This window comes from Ursus maritimus, unplaced genomic scaffold (assembly GCF_017311325.1).
Source record: "Ursus maritimus isolate PB19 unplaced genomic scaffold, ASM1731132v1 scaffold_31, whole genome shotgun sequence".
Lineage (NCBI taxonomy): Eukaryota > Metazoa > Chordata > Mammalia > Carnivora > Ursidae > Ursus > Ursus maritimus.
In genome coordinates this window covers 4,127,508-4,147,059 of record NW_024425675.1, presented here as the reverse complement: position 1 = coordinate 4,147,059, position 19,552 = coordinate 4,127,508, and the positions used below count along the sequence as shown (strand labels likewise).

General features: G+C 41.3%; 1 protein-coding gene across 4 annotated transcripts in view; it reads right to left on the bottom strand.

The window, feature by feature from the left end:
* NRP1 (neuropilin 1) overlaps window positions 1–19,552 on the bottom strand; it is a 134,872-nt gene that overhangs the window by 77,165 nt on the left and 38,155 nt on the right. For all 4 annotated transcript variants that reach the window (XM_040645270.1, XM_008683906.2, XM_008683907.2 and 1 more), the window contains exon 3: window positions 2,585–2,766. In XM_040645270.1, the coding sequence (XP_040501204.1) occupies window positions 2,585–2,766 (182 nt within the window). The remainder of the gene's footprint in view (window positions 1–2,584; window positions 2,767–19,552) is intronic.

Genomic DNA, 19,552 nt, shown 5'->3' with positions numbered 1-19,552 from the left:
TTTTTTTTTTTTGAAGGAGATTCATGGATTCTATAATATCATTAAATGGCTTTTGAGGAAAAAAACGTCCATGAACCCATATCTGTATGCACAAGTGTGTTCGTATTAGTTAATGTCTTTCTACGGAGCATCTGTAAGAATGTAGTATGTACAGTGGGGTGGGGGAGGATATTTTCTTTGCATTTTTCAGGTGCTACCAATTTGGTTGGAAAAGGAACTATGAATGCATGAATGAATTTGAAAATATTAAGGAGAAACATAACGGCTAGTGAAACACATCTGTGTGTGTGTGTGTGTGTGTAGTATGCATATGTGTGTATTATATGTGTGTGTTGTGCGTGTGTGTAGGGAACAAGTTGGGTATACATGTAGGAAAAAAAAGTAGAAGAATTAGGCAAACTTCCTGAGAAGAATAAGTTTAGAGCCAGGTTTCTGTGGAGGTTAAGGGACATAAACCGGTAGGGAGCGAGGGCTCTGAAATCTGCTGGCACCAGCTGTATCCATAAGTGTTGTAACGGCTCATGTTTACTGAAGACATTTGTGGGGACAGGCACTGGCTCCAGGTTTCTCATGTTTTCATTTCAACCGATCTTTACCACAAGCCTGTGCTAGACACTATTGTCCATTTATCGGATGAGGAATCCAAGGCTCAGAACATTCAAGAAGACAGTCAGAGGCAGAATGAACTTCACGTTTGGTCTGTTGGACTTTACCCAGCACACTCTCCTTAGGCAGGAAGCTGAGTGTGGATCTGTGCGAGGTGAGGCTGGAGAAGGTTGGGAGCCCTTGATGTCAAGCCTTGAGCTTGACCCAATGGAACATTGAGGCTTGACCCAATAGGTGATGGACACTTGCCATAGGCATCTCAGGGACAGTGGCTTGATGACCATTCAAGAAGTTGTGTGTAGGATGAGAAAACATAGGGAGAACCCAAATTGGGCCTGATATTCAGTTAATGGTCATGGACAAGGAAAGGCAGCATGACTTTTGGAGACTTGTGGACATAAATTAAAAAGATCTAGAAGCCACATTGGATGTAGGGGGGCAAGAAAAGAAAGAAAAACTAAGGCTTCAAGTCTCAAGGGTGGTACTGGAGATCAGGACAGGGAAAGGACAGTACTTCTGAGGCAATGGGCTTGTAGGGAGCCGAGTTCATTTGGAAGGAAGATGAAGAATTCTCAATGACTTAGTTACAGAGCTCTCTCTTTTTCAACCATCTTCTGATCTTCGAGAAACACTGCGAATGAAAGACTACTCCTCAACTCTTTTCTGACTCCTTGTTTTCTTTGATAGTGCCATAGGCAGGTAAGCGAGGAAATGTAGATGTGTGTATATGTGTGTGTGTGTACATATGCATACATGTACAATATGACTTATATAACAGGTCAAGCAGCTTTAAACACAAGAAAGTACGTACCTAGGTAATCATCTGTACATACGATGTTGTATATATACTATTATTTATGCCATAGGTTTTCTAAGTAGGCGCTTACATAAATTTTTGAAGAAAGTTGTCTCCATCTATCCATACTTATATGAGGACAGTGTCAGATTTCTTTGAAAGTTTAAGAAGTTGTATCAATGTTCCCAGAAACTCTTAATGACTCCTTTTTTCATTCTCAGTTGCTGCTGAGAATCTGTAATTGGCATGGCCAGATTTATTTTTCTATTAAAAAAGAGCTTTCTTCTATATTCTAGGACAACACACTCAAATCTTGGACCTTAGGTCCTGGATTGGCCTGCCACGCTCCCCATTACCGTCAACTTAAAAGGGAAGGCTGAATTTAACACATTTAAGGAACCTACCAGCTCTTGTGAACAACAGTGACATCCAAATAAAGATACATTGTTTATCAATTGACTGATAAGTGCATTCAATTCCTCAAGGCTGGGAGACTATGGATTGTCAGATTCTATCCATCTCAATATATATCATTGGAATGGATTACTAAGTGATTATATTGGAGGGGGAGAAGGGTCTTTATTTCCTAAGGGAAATACCATTGCAAGGTTTACTGTTCTGTTCCAAGAAACGGCTCTTTCCCCAACTATTCCTCTTCTTAACAGACATTAACAGAAAAGCTCTTCTTCCTTCGATAGCTTTAGAAACTCTAAGGCTAGTGGACTGCTTTGCTTTTCCTGGGAAATACCAATTTTGAATTTTGTAATAAAACAAACGGAACAGGATGTTCAGGGCTTTAAGGTAAAAGGGACTCACGCATTTTTAATGAAGGAAATCAAACTTCGACAGCAGATCAGACTTATTTTTGAAGAAGCAAGCTAAGAATAAAGGCTCTTAAAAGAGTTTTACAGAAGACATGCCTTATAAACACTGGTCAGCATATTAGAATGATGCAATTTTGAGTCCTGAAATACTTTAAAAAAATTTAAACATAATTTCCTCCATACATCAGGTAATTTTCCTTTGTGTAAAGTGTTTTCCAACAGTTTCATAGTGGGAATACATGATTTTTTACAAAAAGATAAAAGCATTACATCTTGTCTTCGTTTTGCTTTGTCTTTGATGGACTCAAACAATGTGAAAAAACACTAAGCCACACTCGTTCTACTGGAAGTTACTCACCTCTCTTGAAAATTTCATAACGTATGGAAAATCCAGCTCCATGTGTCTCATAGTCAGAGACAAATTTGATAAAGAGAAATGGCCCTGAAGACACTACAGGAGAAGGGGCGATCTTCCCACAGAACTTCCCCCATAAGCGTCCATTTTCATTTTCCCCATCGATGACTTCCACGTAGTCATACCTAGCACATAAATAAGGAAGAAAATAACAGGTTAGCGAGAAATGTCAGGAAAACAGTGCTATCTGCATTCACCACTCTATTTCATGGAGGGAGAAAAATTCAGCAAAATGAAATAATTAAAATGGACTACATCACGTCTGTATACATCATCGGGCAACACAGAACTATTAAGAATAATGGTGTCCATTATACTTGCAGACAATGTCACTTAAAGTAACCAATTAACAAGAAAAAGGAAAATCTCGTGAGCACAATTCTCTATTATTAAATTGTGTTCCTTTGTCTATGGTGGTGGGGTGTCAATACATAATGCTATGCGTTCTTTTCAAACTGTGAAGCTCTTTTATGAATTCAAAATGTCTGCTTGGCTGGAGCTCTCCATGAACAATACTTTGATTTCTGTGAGCGACCCTCTAAACATATGGCCACAGAATAATAAACAGATTCTTTACTATTTAACTCAATTCTACCAAACTCCAGACTTCTTAGGAAAAAAAAAAAATACAAAAAAAACCCCAAACCTCTCTCGGTATCCACAGTGGTTGAAACACAGATCATCTTCCCCAAACTATCCGGAATTGCAGAACATAAGCTCTCTGAAGAAAAACGTTTATTTAAAAATGGAAAGTTACTTTGTTTACACCCACCAGCCCGAATCTTTAAAGGAACATTGCTGTTTGAAAAGGAAATGTGACACACTTGAAGTCACCAAAGCGATGTGATAAAAAAAAAAAAAAATTCAGGCTGAATAATAATACACTGAGGAGACAAATGGTAAAGGAAGTCGCGATAAAATATTATTCTAAATATTGCACTGAGTTAACACATATGTTTCTTTATCTCCAAAAGGGGAGCCCTCTCCAACAGACGAGCATCCTCCTGGAAAATAGGAAGAATTTCGTTTGTTTGGTGTTATCCATTTTTTGGTGTCTTTCCCTTTCCTCTCTCGGTATTTACCAAGTCACCTAGGAGCCAGATAACCTGAGCTGTCTTCCGTTTTTCTTCCAGAACTGACACGAAAACATTACAATCCGTTCATTTCAAACCTTCGTTTTATTTCTGTGTTTAACTTGGTTCAAAAGCCCTGGGATATATTAATCTCAGGAAGGGTTAAAATATGGCGGTAATATAAACTGTATCTGGCAATTTAAAGGAGATCAAAGTGGGGGAAATCTTCATGACGACCAGTGTCATCTTTAACAATCCCTTTTCAAACTGTCCAGGACACATGACGTATGTTTACATAAAGTCTCACGAGGGAACTGCAGAGATGATATCACTAGTTAGAGTGGACAGCTTAAGGCTCTCTAAATTAAAAATGACATTACCTCATCAGTTAAAATTGTGTGCCAGCGTTGTGTATATCAAGAAGAAAAGAAAGCTGACATTGATGGAACTAAGCATTAACATACGTGAATTATTGTATTAACTGCATTTCCTTTACCGCATCTGATGCTTCCAGTAGTAATCACTGGCCTGCTAGCATCACTGTGTCTTTGCAAAACTATGGACATACACAGAGGAATTGTTCGGTTCTCAATACTTTGGGAAATGCTTTGCTTGTTAAAAGAAGATGAAGCAGGAGGAGAAGAAAAAGTGGAGGAGGAGGAGGAGGAAGAAAGCATTAAGTTCAAAATCCTTATGAGCCTTTTACGATCAACTGGGGGCAGCTGGAAAGAACACCATCTCTGTATTCATTAAGGCCTCCATGTTGGCATTTATGTAGTAATTCCTTTTATCTGCACTGTTTCATTGACTAGACAGGTATGCATGCTTCGCCCCACGCTTGCTTATAATTTAACTGTGATTTGAACTGTTGGCTGTGTTGGGCCTGGTGACGATGCAATATAGGCTTTTTACTTGAATCTTGACATGGCCTGAATACTAAGTGGCCAACTCTGAGTGCATTTTGCTTTCCAGGCACGAGTAAGAGAGGTGGGTCAGGCTTTCCTAAGACCTAAGGGCACTTCTGGGAGGAGCCTTCTCTCCCAGGTAGGAGAGAGCTCAACTTACAGTGCTAGTGAGTTGTGACAGGGAAAGGAACTGGTATTTTAATTCACAGATCTTCTAATAGTAAATACCAGGCTCTTCTCTTGGCAACAGGAAAAGCTATTTTTAAAAGGAAGAGAAGGATTAGAATATCCTCCCAGCAAGAGATAAGTCATTGCACCGTTAAATGCCAATTTTAGGAAATTGAATTATTCAGGGATACAATAGTTTCATTTATAAACTGGAATGCTGCTATCATTTTAGCACTTCCCTTCAAAGCACCATCCAACAGGGCCCCAAAGAGTGTCACAAACAGCAGTTCATGTAAATATTCAGGAGGGTTTATGTGCACAAGTTGCAAAGGCTAGTACTGCCAAGGAAGTTAAGAAAGCAGCTTGCATCTCCCTCTGGAGTTGATACCAGTTCCACTCCATAAGTTTCTTGCTGGCAAACGTGGTGCCAGGAATGCAGCCGGTGTGCCAGCATCCCTCCCTAGAGACTAAATGTGTCACCACAGCAACGCACCCAGCCTGCATTGGCCTGAGGCCCAGGATCCTGAGTTTGCAAATTTCGCTCCCCCAGCCTGCTGCACATTGCTCTGTTACTGCTTCAGGGTGGCAAACACTGCATTTCTTGGAATGTCAAGATCCCCGGTCATGACAGCGAGACCTACACAGGTGACAACAGGGGCACATGTGTGCCTCTCATTCTGAACCGACACGCTATAGCTGCCAGAGGAGAGCTGGGAATTGCGTCTCGGGAACCTGGAGCACAAAAGCTAGAGAAGGGCTCAGCAAGTTGACGCGTCTGTCCGCGGCTCTAGGGGCCAAGGGAGCCGGTGTCTGAGTCCAAAGTGCACCACCCTTCTGCCTGGCCCGGGAGAGAGCAGAACTGGGTCCCGGCCAGGAAAGCCCTTCCTCAAACCTCATCCTGCCCACTTATCATCACAGGAATGGAAATGTCATGTGGATTTTTTGAATATTTCAGAGGACAACCAACCTCTCCTCCCCCTTTAGGCATCCTGCCATTTCTTTTCTTAAATCTCCTGCCTAAATGCTTTCCCTTTCTGTGCTCATAATGGTGAAGCAGCCTGTATTTACTAGGAACTAACTCTTTTACGATTAAAGGACACTTTCCCATGGTTCCCGTTTTAGGGTATAGTACGCTGGTGGCTCTTCTCCGGAGTGTCCCAGGCTTGAGAGTGCAAGCTCCCTTAGCTAAAGGACTTTTTGCTCCCCTGCTCCCTGGCTCTCACCCTACCTGGGTGTATAGGCACGTGGTGAAAACATTCTGAATCCTAACACTAATCACGAGTTAGGTTTCCCCTAAGACTGATAAAAGAATAAAGATTTCCTTCTAAGAATTCTTGAAAGGATTACCCAGAGATTATTTTTTCTTTTGTAAAGTTTGAATTACAGTTTTAGGAAAATAGCCAAGTAGGGGGACAAGGGATGGGAAAATGAGAAATGCACTCAGTCAGTAAAGAGCGGTTTCAGAGACTTTATAGGTAAGCGGTGCTGAATAGACGGAGAGCACATTTTACTCAAGCCGGGTTTTCTCTTGCGAGTACAAATGACCCCTGACTCTCCATGGTGGAGCCCCGCGCAGGGAAAGAAGGCTAATCCGTGGCCGGGTGTTGTCTGTATGGGGGAGCTACTGTACCAACCCCTCCCGGCTCCGGGATGTGCTTGCATGATTAGAAAGAGGGGTTATAGGTGGTGGCGGCTTTTTAATCTCCTTCCAAGAGGATCGACCCCCATGTGCATCTGTACATTAATAATGGAGAAATTTGATACTCAACATCATCAACCAGAGTGAGAAATGATGTTGGCTAGCATAATTTTCACCTGCAAAAATGTGTTTCTTTGGATCTTTGGTTTATTTTGCATCAGGCATTAATAGCTGTCCCTACTGAGCAATCTGTAAACGATGACTGCACCGCCATCCAAGAATTACCGTACGTATTCCCCAAAAGAGAACAGACCTTACTCTCAGAGCATTAGAGAGAGGATTTGGAAATAAAAATATACAATGATGGAGCTAGGAGGGGCCAATTAGTTTGCCTCTGTGTGTCTGAGCGATTTTACATGGGATTCACCCCTAGGTTTTGGCTAGTTTGCCATGTCCTAATCAAGATAGATGAAGAGGCTTCCAAGGTTCATAGCCTCTTATTTAGTAAAAGCAATTTTTAGAAATCCATCCAAAGGAAATCACCTGGAATAATGTCAAATATTTATGCAAAACCATTGACCGAAGCTTTATTTAGAATAATGGGGGGAAATGGACAGAAGGCAGGCAGGAAGGAAATAAGAAGGAATTTATATACAATCCTGTCATGGAATATTATTCAGCCATTAAAAAGCCTATTCAATAAAGGATTTTTTTTATAGCGTAGGACAAATGTTAATGATATCATAAGTGAAAAATCAGAATAAAACCCCTATCTACAGGGGCGCCTGGGTGGCTCAGTCGTTAAGTGTCTGCCTTCGGCTCAGGGTGTGATTCCAGGGTCCTGGGATCGAGCCCCGCATTGGGCTCCTCCGCTGGGAGCCTGCTTCTTCCTCTTCCACTCCCCCTGCTTGTGTTCCCTCTCTGGATGGCTGTCTCTCTCTCTGTCGAATAAATAAATAAAATCTTAAAAAAAAAAAACCAAACCCTATCTACAGTATATTCTCAGTTCTTTGTCATGTGCAGAAAAAGAGCTGGAAGGAAGTATGCCAAGCTGTGAAGAAGTGAATATCTCTGGGTAGTGAGATGATGTTCCTTAGTTATTTCTGTATTTTTCAAAATTTTTATAATGGATAAGTGTTATTTTATTTATTTATATTTATTGTTTAAGGGTGGAGCCCAATGTGGGACTTGAACTTATAACCCTGAGATCAAGGCCTGAGCTGAGATCAAGAGTCAGATGATGAGCCACCCAGGCAACCCAGGTAAGGGTCCCTTTTTAAGCAAATAGAACTAATTTAAGAAGCATTAATTACCTTTGCATAAAGTAGTAAATCAATTCCTTATTGCCTGACTAACAATTTTTTATTTCTTGGTCAGAAGACACTATTTTTTGTGATTTTTTTTGGAAGTAAATCAAAGGCTTTACCTTCTTTTTTTTTTTTAAACAACTGGATCAAAGAAAGTCTCTGTGTGCTTTTTTAAAATTTTATTATTATTATTTTTTGTACCAGAAAGTTAAAATGAACCAGATTTGATCTTATACTGTCTGAAATGCTGGCAATAACACTTGTCGTTTGTACAGTAATTTCCATGCTACAAAGTGCTGTCAGATGTACTCTCTACCACAGTCTACACCGTGATCCCGGACAGGCGTTTATCAGGTGGCGCCAGTCCAGAGGGAGCACAGCCTTGGGGAGGCACTAGGGGGGCAGACAAAGAGGAAGTAATTTGTATCCTTTTGACATTGCCTACTTTTGGGCAAATTTGATTCCAATTTCTGCTCCTGTTACTCTCTTTCAGACATATTTTTGGGGAGGTGGAAATGGGTATGATCTTATTAATTTAGAATTACACATTCACAAGTCGTAATTCATTTTGCAACTGGTCATTGTTGCTAGAAACACGCCACACCATCTAGTATTTCATTGATTTTTCTTAACAGTGTATTAGAGCTGTCTACACAGACATCTTGGTGTGTGCAGAGGTCTACGTGCGTGTGTGTATGTGGGAGACAGAGACAGGGACAGAGACAAAGACGGAGACAGAAAGAGCCCTTGGCCTTCAGGGAGTCACGTGAGTTGAAAGTGTCTGAGGAATTGATGGTGGCTCCTTCTAGAGCTATCCTAGTCCTGGTCATGGTCCTCCTGCTCAGCGGGATGTTCCGAGACCACGTGACGAGAAGCCCAGCCCAGCCTGGGCAGTAGAGACATAGACATGAAGCCGAGGAGGGGGAGCCGAAAGGCAGCCGGAATTCGGGTTTCTTCCTAGTGCCGGCATGCTGGGCCTGAGCACAGATGGCTACAGCGAGGATGGGGTGGGGGCAGAGCCTGGGTTAGGCAGGCCCGTCCGTGCTCCCCAGGATGGCTCAGTGGGAAGGGCAGGCCCCTCTGACGGCCGCCAGGGCTGCAGTCGGCCTGGGCCAGTCCCGCTCCTGGAGGAGATGGCAACGCCCCAAACTCAGAGCAGGGAGAACGCCTGGCCAGAGAGCCTTCCATGTTTTCAGAGGAACAGAGAGGCTGCGCTGTGACCTGGCCAGTTCTACCAAATGCCAATTTCTATGAAAGCCATTCTGAATCTGGCAACATTTTAAAATTTGTCCTATAGACAGACTACGGCTTTGTTCATTATTTTGTCATATCCCCCTTTAAGGTTTGCTTCTAAGTTTAGAAAGTAATTTTTTTCTCATTAAAATTACGTTAAATGCCTTTTCTTAAAGGTACATATTTTTTCATATATGTATATATATTTTTTCTTTCTGTACGCACACTGTGTATTATTATAAGCAGGATTGTAGGACGTTAGTCTTTGAACTAGCACTCCTTTTCACCTGTATTGACCCTTCCTAAAATTCAGTCTCCCTTACCTCTACTCTGGCAATCCTTTTGATACATCCCAACTCTAGTTATCCTCTAGATGAACCCTTAACTTTTAGTCCATAGTCTTACTATATGTATACTTATTATGTGTTTATGCCTATTTGCACTAAGTAATATGCTCTTGACACTGTCAGGGCATGAGGTGGCGTTTTTCAGTTGGGGTAGCTACCTGCCGTGTTGGTGACCCCATTCATTGTAGGAGAGTAGCATTTTACCAGCATTTCCATTTCCCCACCCTGGAGTTCCTCAGCCAAGAGCACAAGTTCCCAGAGTGCAAGGAGGATGCCCTGGCTGGCTGGGCTCGTGCCACAGAGCTGGGAAGTACTTGGTGCTAAAGAGAACACGTAGCTTTGCTCAGTGGCTGCTGGATATACAGAAGCCAAACTATCTCTCCTGTAACCAACTCCACTGATTGTAAATGGGATGCCAACACCCTCACCTCTCTCGGAACAAAAAAACTGTTGCAAACACTTCTGTCTTTTGTCTTATCATTGTCCTCCTCAAAGGCCCACACAGTGTTAATCTTGCACTTGTCCACAGGCTTCCAGATAATTAGCCTCCAGCAAATCCCAACACAATAGTCTCCCCAGCATCTTTTCCAGAAGGTGGCTCTGCTGATTCAGTATAGTAAGAGTTTCTATACATAGGTAGTTGATAACTCGTTCTCAATAATCAGAGTATAGTAAAACTATAAAGCTAATCTCACACATTAAAATTTTCATCTTTGAGCTTTTGTGATGCCTCAGGGCCATAATAATGAATATCCATAACTTTATTGTAGCTATAGAAAACTGATGATTAATAGGCTAGATAGTAACATAATAATATGTACGAGAGTTAACAGTCCCAGGAAATGAGGCATTACGAAAGTGAAGAAAGAAAATATTAAAGAAAAAAAGTTTTACTGGGTAAAATTAAAAGAGATATTAAATGGCTATCCCTGGAGCGGTGCAAAGGGATGACAATTGATTCCGAGGGCTGCCATGGGTCATGGCCAATCAAGACCAGCACAGGAGAGAAACTGAGGCAATAAATGTCCAGCAGGTAATAGACAGTTTCCTACTGCTGCATAATAAATCACCACAAGTGGAGGGGCTGAAAACGACACACGTTTCTTAGGTCCCAGTTCCATAGTGCAAAAGTCGGGCATGGCATAGCTGGGGTTCCTTGCTCGGGGTACCCCAAGACCTAAATCAAGCTGTGGGCGGGTGTGCGTTCTTCTCTTGATGCCCTTCTCTTGGTGTCCTTGTCAAAGCCCACACCGTTAGGGCAGAATTCAGTCTCTTGCAGTTGCAAGACTGTACTCCCCACTTTCTTGCTGGCTGTCAGCTGGGGACTGATCCTACGGGCCACCTGCGTTTGTCGTCATGTGGCCCTCTCCAGTTTCAAAGCCAACAGCAGAACATCTGCCTCATAATGAATTCTTTTCATGCCTCATGCTCTTCAGGAAAAGCTCAATCCCTTCTAGGGGTTCACCTGATTAGGTCAGGCTCATCCAAAATAGTCTCCTTTTCATGAGGTCAGCTGGTTCGGTAACTTAATTAAACCTGCAAAATCCCTTTGTAGCAGCATCTGTATTAATGAATAACTGGGAGGAGGTGTGTGCATCCCAGGGGTTGAAGATCCAGGAGGCCCTTCTTTGAATTCTGCCTATGACACCGACCAAGCTCTGGTAGGACACCTGGAGCTTGGAAGCTACAGTAGAAACCAAAAGCCAAGAGGGACTATCCACTGGCATCACCGGACAGATCAGAGACTAGTAGATCCAGGGTAAGACTAAGGGCGGGATTAGGAAATGGAAGTAATTGTGGAAGTAATTTTAATGTTCTCATGTCATGCTGGCTGCTGGTTTGGGAGCCCTGAGCCTGTAAGCATTGCTTGCGGTGTAAAGGAAAGCAAGGTTCTGGAGTGAGCCAGACTCTCCCGATTGAAGCAAAAACAGAACTTCCAAGATTGCCCAACACATATGTCTGGAGACAGAGAAGTGATAATAGCTTAATTTAAAAATAAAGATATAAAGGAATTCAAGACATGTGGTGTAAAATAATGGTCAAAATATATAATTTTAATATAAAATGTTTAGAGTTTAAATTTCTCATTTCTGAGGAATCTCACTTCGTAATTAAGATTTATTGGCATGGAAGATAAAAAAAAAAGTCCTTCTCATGGGAAAATGTTTCTATGATTTAACTCAGATTATGAAATCCAACGATGCATTTTAAATGGAAGAGAAAGAACTCCTCCCTTAGAACAACTATGCTCCAGAAGTGATGGAGTCTTCCCGTGTCAAACTTGCAAAGTTCAGTATTTATAGAAAAATTCACATGCCTTTAATTACAATAAATTCAGTTCCCAAGTAAAACTGTGCCATCTGGAAGATATTAACATCATTTACAACTTGTTCGCCTCCCTATTTCATAGAAAATTTTTACTTCTTGCCAACTTTCCACTGTTCTCAGGGAAAAAAAAAGGAATTACTGGTATGGATTGTCTCAAGATGGGTTTATATAGCAAGTCAAGCCATCAGGAAGTGACAGAGGGGGCTTTTTGGACACATTTACTTCCTGCTTACTTATTTTAAATCCTTATATCTTTAAGTTTTTTTTTTTTTCTATAAAGAGTATTCTCTCTGCTCCTCTCCTCTCAGCTGTCCACAGGGAATAATTTCGTGTGTTTTTTTTTTAAGTTAACTGAGCCTCTTTTAACATGGTCCAGTGGAGAGAGCTGGGGCAGGAAGGACTGGGTTCTGATCCAGGCTCTGAATGTCAGGAGCCACGCCTGCGCCTCTGATCTATCAGGAAGTGTCGTGTCACTATATTTGACCTTCCACAAAATGTCAAAGGGGCCGGTAAGGCAAGGAAGTGCCACCTGCCTGACCATCAGGCAGGCGATTTAGCCAAAGTGGGATGACTAAGATACAAGTCCTCACACTCTGCCCCTAACCAGCTGAGTGTCTCGGGCAGGTCACTAACCAACCTCTGTGAGCCTCAATTGCTCCGCTGTGAAATGGACAACATAGTAATTAACCTACAGGCTGATAGGGAGGATTAGATGACATAATGTATATACTGGCCTTGCAGGGCTTGATGTCCCTTCCCGAGTGAGGTTGGAATGCAGGAGAAGGAAAGGGACACATGGAAAGTAAAGGGAGCACAGTTCTGTTTTCCAAAAGGTATATTACCTAGTTCAAAATAGACGGTAGTCAGGTAGTGCAGGAAATGCAGCTACTGTCAGCTCCCAGGGGAACCGGCAGTCAGGTGGCTAACTCTCAGCATATGACCGTAACCTGCTGTTCTAAAAAAGTACTATCTGGGATGACAGTAGGCCCTGCCCCAGTGCTACCACCCAAAATCGATCACGTAAAGCTGCTGTCAATAATGGAATTAAGGAAATCAACTTATATATAACCACGATATGTTTTCTTAAATCGCTAAATCTGTTAAGTGTTTTTACTGATGTACCCAACTGATTTAATGATCCGCACGTGGATTACTGCTATTAGCATGCAGTGCTGAATGTGCTCGAGAAGCCCCCTTAATTATTAGGTTGGTAGAAGCACCCAGGGTGCAAGTGCCCATTCTAGAAACCAGGGACTCTGGCTGATGGCGTCACAACACCAGAAACCTCAAGTTTCCTTTTTCATCCTTTGGAAAAATAAATAAAGCAATAACTCTGTTTTAAACTATAGGACCTAATGTGCTAATTTAAAGAATTTTAAAATAGCCTCCTGATTAATTAGTAATTATTCAGTGGGGATCGAGGTAGTTTGCAAATCAAAGCTGCAGGAACTAAAGTTGGCAAATACTTATTTTTTTTAAAGGTTTTTCTTTTTTGGGGGGAGGTCTAACTACAGTAGATCCTTTTTGGTGTCAGGTGGGTGAGATTATTCATTCTGGAATGCAGAAGTCCCTTATCTTAAAATGACTACCCATCTTTTCTGAAAAAGTGAAAAGAAAAAAATGCTGAAGAAAAATGGGTCTAGTGACACAGAGTAGATTTCTTTTCCTTTTAGTGACACCAGGAGTGAAAGCAACCTTGAGTTGAATTTTAAGATGTGCAGGGGACACTGACCGAGGTTGGAATTCTGCTATTCTGTTCAATAGACCCTAAAGCTTACTCAGGGTACAAACCACTAAGTTAGCCATAACCAAGGAACATGGATCTTTTAGAGATAGGCCTCATGCATTCATAATACTAGACTGAAATGTGCATGAGAAAAATAGATCATGTCACAGGGAGATCTGCCTTTTTCCTTAATCCCTACTGTTTATTGAAAGCAGCAAACTGTTTGCGATAAGTCGTCTTTAGAGTCCGAGGCATCCATGCTTACAGTATTTGTTCTACTTATTTTCATTATTTAAAATTCTATTAACTCAAAAAGCAGGTGTACCAGCTGCACACAGCTGGGCCACTGCTAGTTTTACTACCTAGCATGCATGTATTCTGAAACCCCAAGTCAGTTTGCAATACAGAGAAAAATATATATAATGAGAAATATATCTGTGGACATAAAATTTTTTCGATATTACAACATGCAACTCAGTTAAAAGACAAAATATTCAGAGACTCCTTGGTTACAGGCCTATACATGAGTTTATATGTTTTTTTCCTATCACTGACTTGCATGACAGACTCAGTAATTAATTGGTATAGGAGCAAGACGTGAACTATCCCAACGGTGTTAGGAGCGAGCTCATGGAGGAAAGAAAGGATTTTAATGACCTAGGGGGCCTCATGATTTATACAGACCTTAAGGAGTAATTGTGTGTTTAGAAGAAAAGAAAGCAGTGGCCATAAACATTGCCAGTAGCCTAAGAGCAGGAGCTCTCCCTAAGTTTAACCATATGAGCACAAGGAGAATCAGCTTGCTGAAATGGCTCTGTGGTTGGAACATGGATTGAACTCAACCAGGAGATCACACAACCTCCAACCTCCCATCTAAAGTATTCCCCGACCCCAAAGTATCTTTATGGCAAGCTTACCAGAAAGGAAAGGGGAATATGGTCAAGTTCGGTAAAATAAAAGGGAGCATAAAGGGAGGATTTCCAAATACACTCTTCTCTTTAGCACAACATAAGCTAGAGAAAGGCATAAAAAATTTCCTCTTGATAACACTAAAGCCTCAGCTGTAAAAACAAGACAGGTAAGCAAAGGAGAGAGAAGGTCGTGATTTACCCTTGCTTGCTTTGACTATTCCATAAGGAAAAGTGATTTTTTTTTGCATTACAAACCAGAATACATAAAATGATATAACATTTCACTATATTTTAACAGCCTAATTTCGTTGAAATGAATTTCTTCTTTTAATGTAGAAGGCTTAAGTTTACTGCACTTTATCTATACATAAAAGTTTATTCAGAGAGTTGATGGTGTAAAGTCACAGAGAGACATAGCAAGGTAGCTTTTCAGCACTTTAGTTCTTGAATTTTTGAGGGACAAACAAGTGCTTGCTTACAAATGTACAATGAAACAGGCCCTTGGAGATTCCTTCCAGGGAAAACTTATTTAAAACATTGTAGGTTCTTGAAATTGTCATATTACATTAAACATACCCATTTCAGGTATTTCATTAATTCTGATTGTTTTTTTCTCTAGCACTGGCAAATTACATAGATCATATTATTATTTTCATCACTTCCCAATCTGTTGTGTTTGCCTTTTTTCTTTTTTTTTTTTAGAGAGAGAGAGAGAGAGTGCGCACGTGTACAAGTGGGGGGTGGAGGGCAGAGGGAGAGGTAGAGAGAGAATCTCAAGCAGGCTCCACACCCAGCACAGAGCCTGATGCAGGGCTTGATCTCACAACCCTGAGATCATGACCTGAACTAAAATCAAGAGTTGGATGCTTTACCAACTGAGTCACCCAGGCGCCCCCTCCTTTATTTTGTTAGTAGGAAGCAGAAATAGTAGAGAATTGGTCCTAAAACGTGTTCCCCAGATTACTCATCTTATGAAACGCTTCATGGAAAAAATAGGGTTTTTCCCCCAAATCACTTGGGAATGCTGCATGTCATAATGGTCCTTTTGTGAATCTTCACAATTTATGTCAGTATATCAAAGGCTCTGAGAAGTCCCACAGGTATGAAACCTGGATTTAACTTGGTTTAACCCAACATATGCCAATCTCATCGATCCTAAGACTCTTTTATTACATAATACCTGTGGAACCAGTGTTCATCAGAAAGTATTTTCAATGTCCTGTTTTGGAAAGTCACCGACTTTGTACTAGCCATAGGTCAGCAGTAATAAAACATTCATGAAGGGAATCAATTTTGTAAGTGATGACATAAATTTGAGAAGATGGTGATAAATTTGGCAATCTAATTCCTTCTTCTTTTCTGCCTTAGATGTCAGGAATTTAATTTTAATCAGTGCTTGGAGAACTGTTTTAGCAACTGTTTCTAACTAAACAAGTACAATGCTGATACTGAAGACTGCCTATACTTGGTAAAGTAGGCTGGACTGTGCCTGACATTTGCACTTGGCATAGACGACTCCAGTTTGCTTCTCTGAGAGCAGGCAATCAGGAATGTCCTGGTTTTTACTATGTAGTAAAAACGATGTAGTTTGGTGACCACCATGAATAGAACTAGCAAACTTTTACAGTGGGAAGAGATCTAAAGGACAGTAGGCCAATACTGCAGTCTATATTTGAGAAAGCTAAAGCCCAGAACACTTAAGGGGACTAGGACAATATTTCAAATCCAGTTAGCAGAAGAACCAGTACATTCTATGAAAAACAAACGACTACATCTCATTTGTGAGGAGATAATGAGAAAAGGTCTTTATGTCCATCAGGGTTTGCTTCTGATTTGAGATTCCTACTAGGGGAATGCTCAGCCTTGCTCCAAAAACTATAGGAAAGAGGAGGAGCGTGAGTCCAGACAGGGAGCTCGTTCTGTCCTTGGCGCCCTGATGATTACTGTGTGTTCATTACTTGGCCTTGGCTCTGTTCCCTCAATAAAAATTTCTTCAGCATTTAGTGTAGCTTTCATCCATTACCCTAAGACCACATTTAATTACTCCTCCACACGAGAGCCCTTCAGGTATCTGCGGATAAGCATCACGACCCTAACGTTTCAAAGATTTTGTATTGTAAGAAGAGAAACATTAAAGAACCCATAAATGAGACTGACACTTTTTAAGAAACAGGCAAAACCATAGATAAGTAAGGTGACCATTTCTCTAATTGCTCAAAGGGGACAACCTTCTTTTAGCAAATACAAGGTTGGCAAGCACTTTGAAAAGCGCGTTATGTATTTCAAAGGCTCCGTAACTGTTGTGGGAGCTTGGAGTAGTGTCTGTGCCACAAAAGGCACGGTGGGTGGCTAGACTTGTTTCTCCTCTGTTCCACACCCCACTGTGCTTTCCTTCTCCCTCCATTCCCACACTCTCCAACCTCTGCCCTTCTTACTGATTTGGGACTCAGCAGTCTTGATGCAGAGTCTTGCCATGGGAATGGCAAATCAGCTCTGTGGGGCAAGGGCCCAGGTAATGGAGAGAGGAGTAGGGAAAAGGAAGGGCTGATCTCGGTTTCCCCATGGAGGAGCCAGGGGGGCATGGAGATGCCTGGGTGACAATTTAACACAAGCATTTTCCACAACCACTTTGAGGGTTGGCTTTCTGATGCCAGAGAAAGAATTTAACTTATTCTGCTGATTTTTCTTTTACAAACTAGGCACACCAGCCAAAAACTCTAAATTCTGGACTAAGAATGTTCCTATTTTTGTAACTGTTAAATTTCTATATTGAATTTTCTCTTCCTCCCTCCCTCCTCATAATACTATGTAATTTCATGCCAACTGATAGTCCCTTTAACGTGTGTGTGTGTGTGTGTGTGTGTGTGTGTGTGTGTGTAATATAGTAAGATTATGGCTGTATGGTAAAAATGTCATTGATTCAGGATACCTTTCCAAATGACAGGTTGTAATAATTCTCCTTGCCAGACACAGGCCAAATACCCATTTTCACTACTTAAGCACACACATAGCCGTCATGATTTTTTTAACCTTAAAATAGGCTTTTGTAAATTTATAAGTCAAATGACCTTTATATCGGCTACTTACTACCAAATTCTTCCCTAATTATTCACTGATGAATATACACTCCAGAAACATAGGTTAACAGTTCAAATACTATCAAAGCAGAAATAATGTTGGGTTTGGCAGTCATTAAAAGTAATAACTTCAATTCTATTTTTTTCTAATTTTTCTTCTTTAAAATCCAATGTCTTCAAAAATACTTTCCCCTTAATGGATGACAGACGTGTTAAACACAGACTGTGTAAATGTTTGAACAGTAATAATATTGATCTGTTCAACGGAAATTTTCTGTGTAAATGGTAGACCATTAGCAAAAGCTTTGATTTTTACTCCCATTATACTTTGCAATTAAGGAGGAAAGTATTCTCAGTATGTGTGGTACACGTACATGTCTATACAATTTTTGGTGAAAAAGTAATAGTTTATATTTATGTAGCTCTCTTTTCTGAAAAGCTGAAAGCACTTTCAGACTTGGCATTGCTATATAGGCTTGAAAGGAAAGAGTGAACAGGTGGTATCCTGTGACATGTGAGCGTGTCTTTACCGCAGCTGTGTCCACACCACGACTAGAAGAGCTCGTCGATTTTGTTAAACCACTGGCGTCACAGGTGACTCCTTACGGAATTGACTAATGAATCAGTTGCATTAACTCCTGAATTGTTCACCTAGAGTCACGCAGAAGTGCCTGGAATAGAGTCAAGGAGATGAGTGGTGGTATAGACAGAGCCGACTCCTCATCCTTGGCTCTGGACCTCACTGCCAGTGACCGGGAAGTGAACCAATAGCATGGATGCTAGAGAGGAAGTAAAAGAAATAAAAGTCATGCCAGCTGAAGATAATTCAAGAGCAATTCCTTAGCAGTGTGTTTTCTCCTGCCTCCCGAATACACTCTGCTCAAACTTCAGAGCTCAAGGTAGCATTAGGCTAAGTTCTCCCAGGGCTGCAAACAACACAGAGCATTTCTCTCTTTTGAAAAACAGTGTTTAGGGGTGCCTGGGTGGCCCAGTCAGTAAGGTCAAGTCACGATCCTGGAGTCCTGAGATCGAGCCCCACATTGGCTCCCCGCTCAGTGGGAGTCTGCTTCTCCCTCTGACTCTCACTCTCTTTCTCAAATAAATAAATAAAATGTTAACAAAAAGAAAGAAAAACAATATTTAAATGTAGATCAAACAAATTTTGATAATGACCTTAAAAAAGGAAAAAAGATAAAACATGAATCCTAGTAGAGAAATGGCAGGGTAAAAAGGAAAACAGAAAGGATGACTTCAAGTCAAATGCATGTCCAGGTATTAGCTGCAGGGTTTTCGTTTTAAGGCACAAACTGAAGGAGGCTTCCCCCGGTGAGTCCTGTGGGTCTCTGCTCTGAGCATCTGCCCAGTCACCACCCCTGGGACGGTACCAGCTCTTCCAAAGATCAGAGACAGCTGTCCCGATGCCCCTCACCTAAGAATAACTGCACAGAACTGTTCTGACATCGTGTTTCCTAGAAGTTTCTCTTTTCTAATTTTTGCAGAACCAAATTCCATTCTTTCAAAGCCCAACTCAAGGTTCACCTGTTCTGTGAGGCTTTTCTTATACTCAGTCAACTGTAAATGTTTCCTCCACTTTCGTTTAGGGAGCCCTAAGTTAGCCAGTATGGACCAGGTAATTATGTTCGCCCAGTATTGCACTGGAATTATTGTTTAGGTGTTGCCATGCTGTAGTCTTTCTCTGATAAGATCATACTTCTTTCTTTCTTTTTTTTTTAAAGGAGTGTATTTATTTATTTATTTATTTATTTATAGCCGGCATGTGGGAATGGGGCGGGGCGGAGGGTGGATGGAGGGAGAGAGAGAATCTCCTGCAGACTCTGCGCTGAGCATGGACCCTGATGTAGGGCTCGATCTCACCATCCTGAGATCACGACCGGAGCCGAAATCAAGAGTCTGATGCTTAAACAACTGAGCCACCCAGGTCCCCCAATCATCCTTTTTGCAGGTAGAAAATATGACTATTTATCTTGGGCTTTTATGAGAATCAGAAGAAAAAAACTGTTCCCTGGAAAAAAGTTCACGCTTACGGAGAAAATGAGTAAACAAGAAAAACCAGAACAAACATCGCATAACTCAGGTAGTCCAACTCTTTTATATTGATTTTAAAACATCGAAACTGAATCCTCTGACTTGTTTGCTAAATTGTTCTGAAGGAAAACATCTTACCCTTCAGAAATTT